A 12,116-nucleotide genomic window follows, 5' to 3' on the forward strand; every position below is an offset into this window, starting at 1 on the left:
AATATTCTGTGATAATCTATGTGGGAAAAGAATCTGAGAGAGAATGGATATGTGAATATGTATGACTGGGTCACTTTGTTATACAGCAGAAATCATCACAGCCTTGTAAATTAACTATACTTCAATAAAACAAAAAAACATTAGCTCTCAAAATACGAATAAAGCCTTATACTTTTTTACTAAGTACATAATCTACCAAGTACTTTGAATATATTTATCTCACTTGTGTAAAATAAATACTTCTGACTCAACTTGGATGAAGAAATGGGAGTTGCCTGCTCAAAGTCACAAAGTTAGCAGGCTAGAGAACATTCAGACCCAAGTCCACCCGACTGCAAAGCCCACCTCCTCCTACCACATCACACATTAAACAGTAAATCCAAAATTTACGAGTAATTTTAATCATAATGCTTTGTCTAAAAATGGTTTTAGTCTCTTGTTACAGTTACCAGAAACAACAGATTTTGTTTAAAAATGGAAATTACATGTACTTCATAAAGATGTTTCTCTTAAATCTAAATGTGCTGATTTTCATCCATGCATCTTTATAAACACTTTTTTTTAAATCCTTTAGTAGCTTTTCTAGGTATTTAAGCCTAATATTTTATGACGAAAATTTAAAGTTCACTAAGCAAGCTGAGACAAGACCATCATTCTATAATCTCTTATTTCTTATGTTAGAGACATACACCTATCTGATCACACAAAATACTGAATGATCCCAGAAGAATAAAATTTGCTACATTTAACCTTTGCTTTTTAATGGACTGTCTCTCTAAGCTCACATTTTCAATATATCCCACTCAAAGTAATGGTCAGATTGTCATTTGCTGAGGAACCACTAAAAGTGCTTAGTTTAACAGTTTCAATTTCCACAAAAATGTTGAGATTGAATTTTTTTAAGCCAATGCAGGATGACTTCAACAAATACTTTTTGGTTCTTATTGTGTGCAAGGCATTGTGCTGGGATATCTGTGGGATGGAATGATATTAGGGAGGCAGAAGGTAATGAGTTGGGGCCTTGAGGTCAGACACGCATGGTTTAAAATCCTAATTCCATCATTTATTAGCACTGGTCTTGGGTAAGTTAATTGGCCATTCTACGCTCAGTTTCCATATCTGTAAAATAGTTACAATAATAGTATATATACCTCAATGGGCTTAGGGGCATATTAAATAAGAATAAAGTACTGGAACATATGAAGCAAATTATAAATATTAGTAGCTGCTATTATTACTATTACATCCTCAAGTAATTTACAGTCTCATTGAAGGGCTCATAAATAACATGTCCCTTTCGACACTCTTCCTGCCTGAGGAATAAGTAAATTAAATCTCTTCCTTTTGTTTAATCCATAACTAGCAAAAAGCAAACATGGTCACGTATGCAAAAAATATAATTTAGATTTCTCAAATTATTAATACTCTTTCTCATCAACTCAACTTTATACAGACTAACCCTTCCCTTCTATTCAAGATCTTTTACTGGACCGTTTAGAGGCACAGGTAATACAGCTGGATCTTATTTGTCTTTTCTCTCATTACCAAGTGAAAGAACTGGGTGGCAACCAAAGTCCAAGGAGTTTTAGGGAGTTTTTTTCCTTTGTCTTTGTTTTTAAATATTTTAAGTTCATATTAAGACTATGAGATAATTTAGAAATTTGTAAGATAAAGTTTCTACTTATATTTGAAAGTCTACCAGAAATATCTTATAATACAACTTTCAACATATCAATACTAAGATTTTTACTTGATAAAAAGGATCAAATCACAAAATTAACAGTCAATCATGGATCCATCACTGTGTCCTCAAAAGGTAGATATAGTTGAATGAACAATTATAATTACACAAACAAGAGGAAGTGCTACTGAATTTAAGAGTGGTGCATCCTAAGGGTCCACTTGCTCTCCCTTTCTCTATGGCTTTCTCTGGCTATTTTACACTGTTCGCATTTGGAGTTCCAATTACTCTGTCCTCGGTGGTCCATAGGTGCAGAAGGCTGGCACTATGGCTAAGTAGGCAGCAGTCTACTGGTGCTTTTTAACTGGTACTATAACCCCTCTCAGCTTTTCCAATGATGCTCAAATTCAGCACAATTCATACCTTTCAATTAATCACTGTCTTTTTAGTATTTGCCTCTTCGGAAAGTTAAATGTTACTGGGAGAGTTAAATCTCTATCGCCTAATTTTGAAAGAAATTGTGGGCAGAGAATGAGAGCCCTGGAACCTGGTGCTGAGAAGCGGGGGTGATGGAAGATGGAGAAAAGAAGGTGGAATGAGAAAGAAGACAAAAAGCTGAAGATGAAATTTTTACTGATTAATAAATTTGCCTATATGCAACCCTAAAAGCAAACAATAAAAAGTGTCAACCTAAAGGGCTAACAATTAACAAATAATTCTACAGATTCCATCTCATTAACTTCTGCATAAGTTTACTATGTTGGCAAGTAAACATTTCTTTCATTCTTTAAATGAAGACATTCAAGTAGAATGGGCATTAAGCTTTCATGCATACAACATGGAATCTGTTGAGAGGCTGTGACTATCTTTTGGGAGCATATTTCTATTTGAGTTCATAGGGGAAAAGGGAAGGGGGTTATCAGGAGGTAAAATTCACCACAAGAATAACCAGAAGGATCCTGATTCCAGGATTCAGCCACAGCTTCCCAATATCTAGGACTTAACACCTTTAAAGCTAAAGCTGAAAACTCTACCCTTATCCCATGATTCAAATTCTTTTCTGATTTTTAACTGACACCAAAGAGCGGCATTTACTTGAAGCTGTGTAAGCGGGAGGACATAAATGGACTCAACCCTTTGATAAAGGGCAGAAGAAAGACTACCATGACATCTTGTATAGGACATTGTAGAAGATGTAAATACTCACAGTTGTATTCTACTCAGCATATTTCAAAGTATTTTCACAAGGTCATCTCATTTAATCCTCCTCATTATGATATCAATTTACAGATGGAGAAAAAGGTTTAGAGACATGAGGGAACTTGCCTAAGGTCACACTTAGAAAGTGGCATTCTTGGTAATGAAATCCTAAACTAATACAGATTAATGCTTTCCCTTTCATACAGAGACCTCTTTGAGAATCTAATAAAGCTCTTGTTCATTCTTCAGAAGAATGCACATAACTCCAGGGGATTCTCAGACCCAGGTTAAGATCTTCTGTATTATTCCCTGTGGCTGTGCACACCAATGGCACCTGAGGGGAACAGTCTGCTCACCCTCTTCTCTAGATCTCTGTATACGAAAAAGGAGGTAAACTGAATGCTTGTCTAAGTATACACAATAGACACTGAACTAATTTTGCAATTAGTTATGAAGGAGAGTAGACACTGCATTGGCAAGAGGATGCATGGGTTATGGTTTCAGAGCTGGATGTGGAAATAGCCTCTAATACTACCTTGGATAAATCTCTTATAGTAAATGAATCTCGGCTTCTTCATCTTCGGCTTCTTCATTTGAAGAATGAAAACTATCCTACCTATCTCATAAATAGGCTATGAGAATCAAATAAGATAATGTAATTAATGTACCTAAGTATTGTACTCACTTCTTAGAAGAAATTGAAGAAATCATAGCTATTAGCAGAGGACCCAAAAGGTGAAAAAATGGAAAGAGGCCAACATTTGAAAAGGACCAGACTTGCTTTTTAATCACATCTTACCATTTATTAGTTCTAGGACCTTGGGGAAATTATTTAGCTTCCATGAGCCTCAGTTTCCTCATTTGCAAAATGAAGACTATTTATATACTGCTTGAAGTTGTTATGGGCATGGAAATTATGCAAATACCTAACAATGTCCAGTACACTATAACTACTATTAATATTAGGAAGATGATTAATAATAATGAATGTCTACAGTTTTAAGGGTAGGAATAATAACTTCTATGGAAATAAAATAAATACAAGACTGCACTTTTTTTCCTTTTCATGGACATGTCTAAATCTTAAAATTGCTCAGAAGTCTTCAAATACAAGGCAGAAGTCTTCATATGTAAGTTTTATGACGTGGTACATGAAATTCTCACTAGTTTTGCAGAGATCATACCAAATCAAATCTAACTTAAATCACAAAGGGTTAGCTTGTTCATATTCCCATAAATGTCATCCAGAACAGTAAAATAGGTCTAATGTTTATGCAAATGCATATGAGATTTTAAAAACATGTAACTCCAAAAATCTCTACAAACACTGTTGTTTACAGTTTTAAATTATATTATCTTTTGATGGTTGTTCTGTGTTCTCTATTATATTACATTCCTTTAATTTTCTTGAAATGATGTTGCTTTTGGAGAATCTCAAAGAAAAAAGCAATAAGGATCAGATGGAAAAGTATTAAAAATCTAAATTCATAATTGTAATAAACTTCTAAGTAATTATTCTTATTCATCAGGCATCACCATACAATGTCTCTAAATAGTCTTTCTCAGGAGGCATAGGAAAGTGGGTAATTAAAAAAAAAAAACCTCGATTTTCATACAATGTTTCATTCACTGCATAAAGTACACCTATGGTAGTTGGGATTGCCAGATTTCAATTATGAAAGTAATAAAAGGTTATGGTTTTTGCTTATCTGAAAGATTTCTAAGAAAAGGCTGAAAAGGAAATTTAACATTTATTACCTAAAAGTCAGAGAAAAGAAAAACAATGATAAGTGCTACACTATATTTACTTAGAGATCATATTCCCAGCAACTCAATCACCTGGATAATAACTGCCAACCCTTAAGAAAGGGAAAGGAGCTCTTGGCCCCTGAAAGAGATAATGCAAAATCAATCTACTTTACCAATTTGAGACACCTGACTATCAATTTTGCTCTTATTTTATTCACAGTTCTAACCAAGCTTGGCCCCTTTATCTTCTAGTTCACATAAAATTAGAGGAAGCAAACTAGAATGAAGGGGGTAGTAGTTATGGATGGGCAAAATAACAGAACTATAAAGTTATACTCAATAGCTGAGGGGAGAAACTAAGAAACTATAAGATGGGGGCTGTTTGGCAAAGGAGCACAAAAAAGACATCAAAAGTGATATACCAGATGATGGCTCAGATTCTAACTTAAACAGCAAGTGCTACTTAGGAAAGAAGAGATATATATGACAGATTTTATTTCTATTTTAAAAAGGAGTAAAATAAGAGATTTTATGCTTAAAGTTATAAAATTTCAGCAATCTTGAAAATCTATCAACTGTAACCCCAAGGATATTAGCTAATGAAAGACTCTAAATTTTCCCACCTCACCTCCCCCATCATATTTATTACAATAAACACAATGAAAATCCCATCTCTAAAGGTTTCCCTATATCCAACTCAACATTTTCTTATATTAGATTTCCTTCTCCCAGTAATCAGCTGAACTTCTAATACTGAAACATAATAACCTCAGGCAGCTAGATACAACTAGCCAGCAAGATAAGACCTCTACAAACTCTCACCGCTCTTCATGAGAAAACAAGTTGGGTGACAATTCTTTGTGGGTGAAATTGTTCAGCTGATAATTCAGAGCCAGTACTGGCATGTCTACTATATAAAAATAGTAACTAAAAGATGCTTTGGATAAGTTAACTAATCTTTGTTTAATATAAGCATCACAAATAGATCAACTTGATCTTCCTTTCTTTCTACATATGAAAAAATATATATCCTTAGAAAATAAATTAAAGTACTTCTTTAGAAATATAACTTACCTCATCACTTTCAGGCTGTGAAAACACAATTGGCTGGCCTGTATCTGAAGCTTCCCTTATATTAAGATGTAAAGGAATGTCTCCTAAAAGAGCCCATCGGATATCCATTAGTACCACAAAAGTTTATATAAGGCATATGAAATTTTACTTTTTGAACTTCTGAAAGAAACAAAATCTAAACTAAGCCAATTTAAATCAACTTGAGTCTGACTATCCTCAAACTGCTAAATCTTTGAAAAAAGAATTTCAAATGAAAATTAGGGGTGGGAGTTCCTGTTAAGGCTCAGAGGTGCAAACTTGACTAGTATCCATGAGGATGAGGGTTTGATCCCTGGCCTCATTCAGTGGGTTAAGGACCCAGTGTTGCCATGGGCTGTGGTGTAGGTCACAGATGCAGCTCAGATCCTGCCTTGCTGTGGCTGTGGTATAGGCTGGCAGCTGCAGCTCTGATTCAGCCCCTAGCTGGGAACTTCCATATGCTACAGGCATGGCCACAAAAAGAAAAAAAGAAAAAAGAAGAAGAAAAGAAAAAGAAAAAAAATTTAGAGGCAAAGTATTCCTTTTGAGGGTAGTATAGTGACTACACATATATGAAAGTTGTATGGCAGCCAATCAAGGGATAATGTTTCTGATTTTTTATTCTTTGCTGGAGGTCTTCTAGCAAGAAATGGCTTAAAACACATTTGTAAATTATTTCTCTTTATAATAACTGATATATATGTATATACAATGCCACATTATAAGAGGAAGCTGAAGAGGAAAAGATAAGGTGGTAAAATAGTTTCAAAAAAGTACAACAAAACAGTCTTCCTCATGTTGGCAGATAAATGGGCCAAGAGAACTGCTGAAAAGCAGGCTGGTAGACCCATTATTTCAACTATCTGCCTCTTTATCAGAATTATTTTTTTATTATGTATTAATCTGTATAGCATTACATATAACTTATGAGCTTGATGAGATCTCAAGAAATATACAATAAAAACCTCCAATATTCAGACTTGAGGTTGGAAAGGATGTGTGTCTTTCCTGGGAATATACTACTAGCAGGTAGTAGAATTTAGAGGAAAAGTGCTCTGATTCATCATCCAATTGACTCTTTCTACCATATCATCACAAGTGAAGCCTTTCAAAAGGTTGAGATTTAAAATGCAGTAAATTGAGTCTTAAGTAAGAAGAGCTGACTTGTCATGGTACTCAACATTCTTAGAACCACTCCAAGTTCATGCAAAGGTCATTGAAACGTGTTTGTGTGCGTTTTATATAAGGAATTCATTTAGCACCATGCCATGCAATGTAAATAATGCAAAAAAAGAATATGCTACAAAATTACAAACCTACTACAATTTATATTATGAAGTACAGGGAGGAACAGATATTTCATGCTCCTGTTATCAGTAAATTTTGAGATCTTAACCAACTTTAAGTCTTTCCTAAATGTTCAATAGCCAAAAGAAAAAAATCCATGAATATTTCAGTAACCATTTAAAAATCAGATTTTCATTAATTTGATATCTATTCTGTGATCAACTTTAGACTGTAGGAAGCTGTCACAGGTGCAGGCAGAAGATATGTTATAGAAAATACTTAAAAACCCATAAAGTTTTTCTCTTGATTTATGAATTGCCATTACATAGTAAGAAATCTTGAATACTTTCATTTCTTTCTTTTTTCTTTTCTTTTTCTTTCTTTTTTCTTTTCTTTTTTTTTTTTTTTACAGCCGCACCTGTGACAAATGGAAGTATCCAGGCTAAGGGCTGACTCGGAGCTATAGCTGCATATCCAAGCTGCATCTGTGACCTACACCACAGCTTACAGCAACACCAAATCCTTAACCCACTGAGCAAGACCAGGGATCAAACCCACATCTTCATGGATAATGGCTGGGCTTGTTACCACTGAGCCACAATGGGAACTCCCAATGGTTTCATTTCTACTCTAGTAACGGAAGAAAAGAAAAAGTAAAACCTTCTCTATATAGCCACCTATTGATATCATTTCTGTGCTCCAAAGACTCACTATCCACAGAAGGGAACAATAAGAGAGAGGGAAATCTTATTAGAAAATAGGTGGCATAGTGAGAGCAGTAATGGGCTAACAGAAGTATACTGAGAAGGATAAAAAAGGAGTAAAGGTAACGGAAGTGGGTGAGGTTCAGATTGGCCTTGAAAAGTATTTTTGAGGGGCTAGGGCTGAAGGAAGTACATTTCAGAAACGGAAGTGAGATCATTTGAGATCTTAACTACTATGCATAAACTATCCCTGTAGGTGAATATGGAGCAAATTCTTAAGAGCAATTTTACCAAATAATCATTTGAAACACAGCCCCACAGATGAAAATAAATTAAGAGGCAGCCAGAGAGTCAGTAAAGGACAAATAAGAGTACTGGGGGTTTCACCCAGCCAGGAGGCCAGAGTTGGAGAGCTCTTTCCCTGATTTCAGTTCCTCATTTCCAGTTCCAACCTCTTCATTACCAGAGCCCCTGCTCTAATTCATGGTAGATTCCCAGGGGCCTCCATGACCACATTAAAAGGAGGAGAAGTGTTCTATGTCAGAACTCTAAATTATTTTTCCCATATACTTTGAGACACAACAGTCTATGGCGCTATCCAGTTTCTGTGATCAGTAATCAGTGTCTCTGATTATTGTTAGAGTACATGTACATTTATGAGCTGTTGGTTAAAATATAACTTCCATATGTGAGATTGTTTCTCTAGGAGATGTGTTTCAAATTCTAAATAACTTACTTACAAAATCATACCACCCATTCATAAATTAGGGAATTATAATATTGTCAGCATAATTCAATAATGCCATTATAATTACACATTTACTTTATTACATAAGTGAATGTCAATCTGTTATGTTATTACGCAGGTCTGGGAAATTGAACTTTCTAGGTTAGTTAAATGGAAAACAGTTGCAGAATATAATTAGTAGCTATAATTACAGCAATGTATCAAAATATATCATTAGTATTCACCTGGTACTACAGTAGCTGCTACAGTACAAATGTATAATAATAATACATTTAACATCAACTTTTAGAAACTTAATTATTATAAAGAATGATCTAAAATTCCTTGATCTCTAAGGGATCCTGTTAACTGTTTAAAACTAATAATTCACTCTATGCCTCCCTTATTCATCCATGTATTTGAGCATCTAAAATCTGCCTTTGCCCAGAACAGAAATTCATAAGTAGAAAATCAAAAGTGTTTACTAAAAAGTGCATTAAGTTGCTTGTGTATTTTTTTTTAGAATCATGTTTTATCCAAAGTCTGTCTTTTGCTCACCTAACCCATGATTTTACTTCTTCTCAAAACACTAATTAATCCTTTGAGTCAGTAACATGGATAGTACAGACAATGTAAATTTTGGGTGCTATACTTAATAAACATGGCATAAAAAGGTTACAGAATAAAAAATTATATATAAAATGATTATAGAAAACAGAAAATATTGTTTTTCTAGAGCATAAGGACTAATAAATTCAAAACTGATTAGGAAGGCATTTCTTCATACACACCATGAACTGACATTTTCTAAGGTTGCTACATCATACAGAACAGACATATATATATATATACATATATATATATATATATATCTGTTTATACTGAGAGAGGTCTTCCTAACTTAACATTATTGAAAATGTGGACTTCAAATCATAGTACTCAGGCTATAAAATTCTCTTCTCAGATTCAAGTTACAGGCAGTTTTTATCTATAGCAAAAGTTATCATAACTGGCAGAATAAACTCCCTAGTCCAAAAGCCTTCCACTAATAAAGTATTAGAAAAAGCCAAAGAAAGATTAAGACACAGAACTGCACTATACTAACTCACTCTAAAACACAAAGCCAAAAGCAACTCATCAGTTTCTGAGACATTCTTCATCACCATCTCCATTTTTCTTTCTGTCATTTCCTCTGCAAAAGAATATCCTATGGTCTTACCTAGAACATCAAGATCAAGGGTCCGTGCTAGTCTCCTTGCACCATCAGCACCAAAAATATGAGTTTTGTGTTTACATTTTGGGCACTGGAAAACACTCATATTTTGAACAAGGCCCAAAACCTAAAATAATAAAAACACAGTGAAATCAAAACAAACTTAAATCAAATCTCAATCCACTATTTCAACAAGGTTTTACCACATGTCTATTAGGTTCCAGTGATACGATGATCAATAAGTTACGGTTTCTGCTCTCAAGGAACTCAAGCTAGTGGGAGAGCAAGACACACGTGATTAATAATGTGGTAAATGCTAAAGAGATACAAATGAGAGGGATCAAAAAATCCTGTTTGGGAAAAATAAGAGGGGTCTCTGAGTTGCCCACAGAGAACTGATTCTTCAGGTTGAGGGTGAGAAGAGGGGTTGAGGCAGAAGCAAGAGCACAAGCCAACACAGCAAAATTTAACTTGTGTGGCCTATTTGGGCTGCAACCAGTGAGGGTGTCAAGGCAGAAGCTAGTTTGGTAAGAAAAGTCATGGTCATATGGTAAGGTGCTAAATGCCATCCATGTATTTGAGACTTTCTTCTTGAGACAACAGAAAACCACAGAAGATTTTAAAGTTGAGGAGATGGCATCAAAGAAGCAGTGACAGACAATCAGATCTGTGTTTTAGAAATTTAGTTCTGAAAGCAATATGGAAAAAATAAGCAGGAAGACAAGGAGAAAAATAAACATTTAAGAAGCTCACCATGGAAAAGCCCCACAGTAAATTAAATAACAGGTAACATATACTGAGTGCTTATTATATGTCTGGCACTGGCATAAGCGCTTTGCATGTACTATCTTATTTACTTCTCACAGAACTTTATGAGTTTTTATTATCCTTGTTCTATAGGTGAGAAAACTCACACAGCTAGCAGAAGACTGAAACTCAGCTCTTATCAAAATATTATTGTTTGAAACAAACATTTAAAGCTATATAGAAAGTGTCCATCTGAGTTTCCCCTGCTTCTAGCACAAAATAGATACTTCATAACCATTTGTTGAATAAATAGATTCTGCAAATATGATCCCTATTCGTGATCCTTTTACTTCTTATTGATGTGAAGGAATACTTCTCTTCTAGAATAAAAATGGAGACAACAAAAATGGAGCTATCAGGGACTTAGAGATAACAAAGTCTATAGCATCCTATCAATTCTACCAATAAGATTATTATTAATGGGAGACATCTCTATTAGGACAGTTGCATTTTAAATAAAGAATAGCACTGATAGTCCACAATGAAACACATAAATAAGAAGGGGATCAAATCTATTATTCTTTCTGAAAAGAGAAACAGGAAAGACTAAGGTTTCCTACGAAACATGTAAATGAAGACAAATAGTGAGGGACATAAATTTGTGAATAAGCACTTTCCGAGCGTCACATGCCCTTTCGCTGATACGAAGTATCACAAAAAATGAATCACCCAGTGTTTTGGTAATTCAGCATCACCTCCAGAAAGCTACAAGAAAAATATAGCTTAATATCACACAGCTTATTTGTTTATTCACTATGGCTATATAAAACACTCATTGCCTGGGCAGTTTTACTGCCATTTATGTTAAGTGTGATATATCACCTAGCGGTAAGGCTCTCAACTTAAACATAAAAATACCACTCAAGAAATGGGAAAAGGAGAAACACTTAAGGTGAAAATTTAGGTGAGATATATTCTAATCCAGAGAGAACGGGAAAAATATTCCTACTCTGGAACCTCTTAGACTCCCTAAAATATACAGGCACAGAACAAGAATGTATTTGCAGTTTGGGTGGTTAACTTCTTGTTATCAAATTGTTAGCTATGATATGTCTCAGACATGTTCTTATATAGACTACATAAATGTCACAGACATAAAGCTATAACCAAGCTTTATTTAATGAGATCTTATTATCTGCCAGTAACTGAGCTAAACACAAGGAGTAGCACACAGTGGTGAGCAAGAGAGACTTGGAGCTTGCACGCTAATTGGAGAAACAGATTGAACAATTAGTACAAAAATCTATTTTAAACACTGGAACAGCTTCTCTGGAAGCAAAGTACAGAGTATTGAGACTGCAGCAGAAAAGAGGACTCTATCTACCCTTGGAATCACAGAGGACTGCCTTCAGGAAATATCTGACCTAAAAGTTAAAGAATAAGCAGGCGAAAACAAGGAAAAAGGGAAGAAACACACTCAAGACAAAAGTAGGAGCACATGTCTCCTTTAAGGAATCTAAAGGCAGTATGGTTGGGGTACAGGGTGAGTGGTGCGAGATGAGGCTTGAAAGGCAGGGCTTGCAGGTCATGTTAGATATACCTAAGTGCAAAGACACACCATCAAAAGGTTTTTAAGCAAGAGAGGCCACTATGCCTATGGAGCAGGAGACTCATTTCTCAGGATGCAGGGTTTTAAAAACAACATGGAATGGAAAA

The 12,116-nt window shown here is 34.9% G+C and overlaps 1 protein-coding gene across 2 annotated transcripts in view; it reads right to left on the reverse strand.

Annotated features, from left to right (window-relative positions):
• NUBPL (nucleotide binding protein like) overlaps positions 1-12,116 on the reverse strand; it is a 242,910-nt gene that overhangs the window by 11,506 nt on the left and 219,288 nt on the right. The window contains exons 9-10 of one of the 2 annotated variants that reach the window (XM_005666209.3): positions 9,660-9,780; positions 5,705-5,787 (exon numbers count right to left, since the gene is read on the reverse strand). In XM_005666209.3, the coding sequence (XP_005666266.2) occupies positions 5,705-5,787; positions 9,660-9,780 (204 nt within the window). The remainder of the gene's footprint in view (positions 1-5,704; positions 5,788-9,659; positions 9,781-12,116) is intronic. The other variant, XM_013978129.2, reaches the window with a different exon arrangement.

This window comes from Sus scrofa, chromosome 7 (genome assembly GCF_000003025.6).
Source record: "Sus scrofa isolate TJ Tabasco breed Duroc chromosome 7, Sscrofa11.1, whole genome shotgun sequence".
Lineage (NCBI taxonomy): Eukaryota > Metazoa > Chordata > Mammalia > Artiodactyla > Suidae > Sus > Sus scrofa.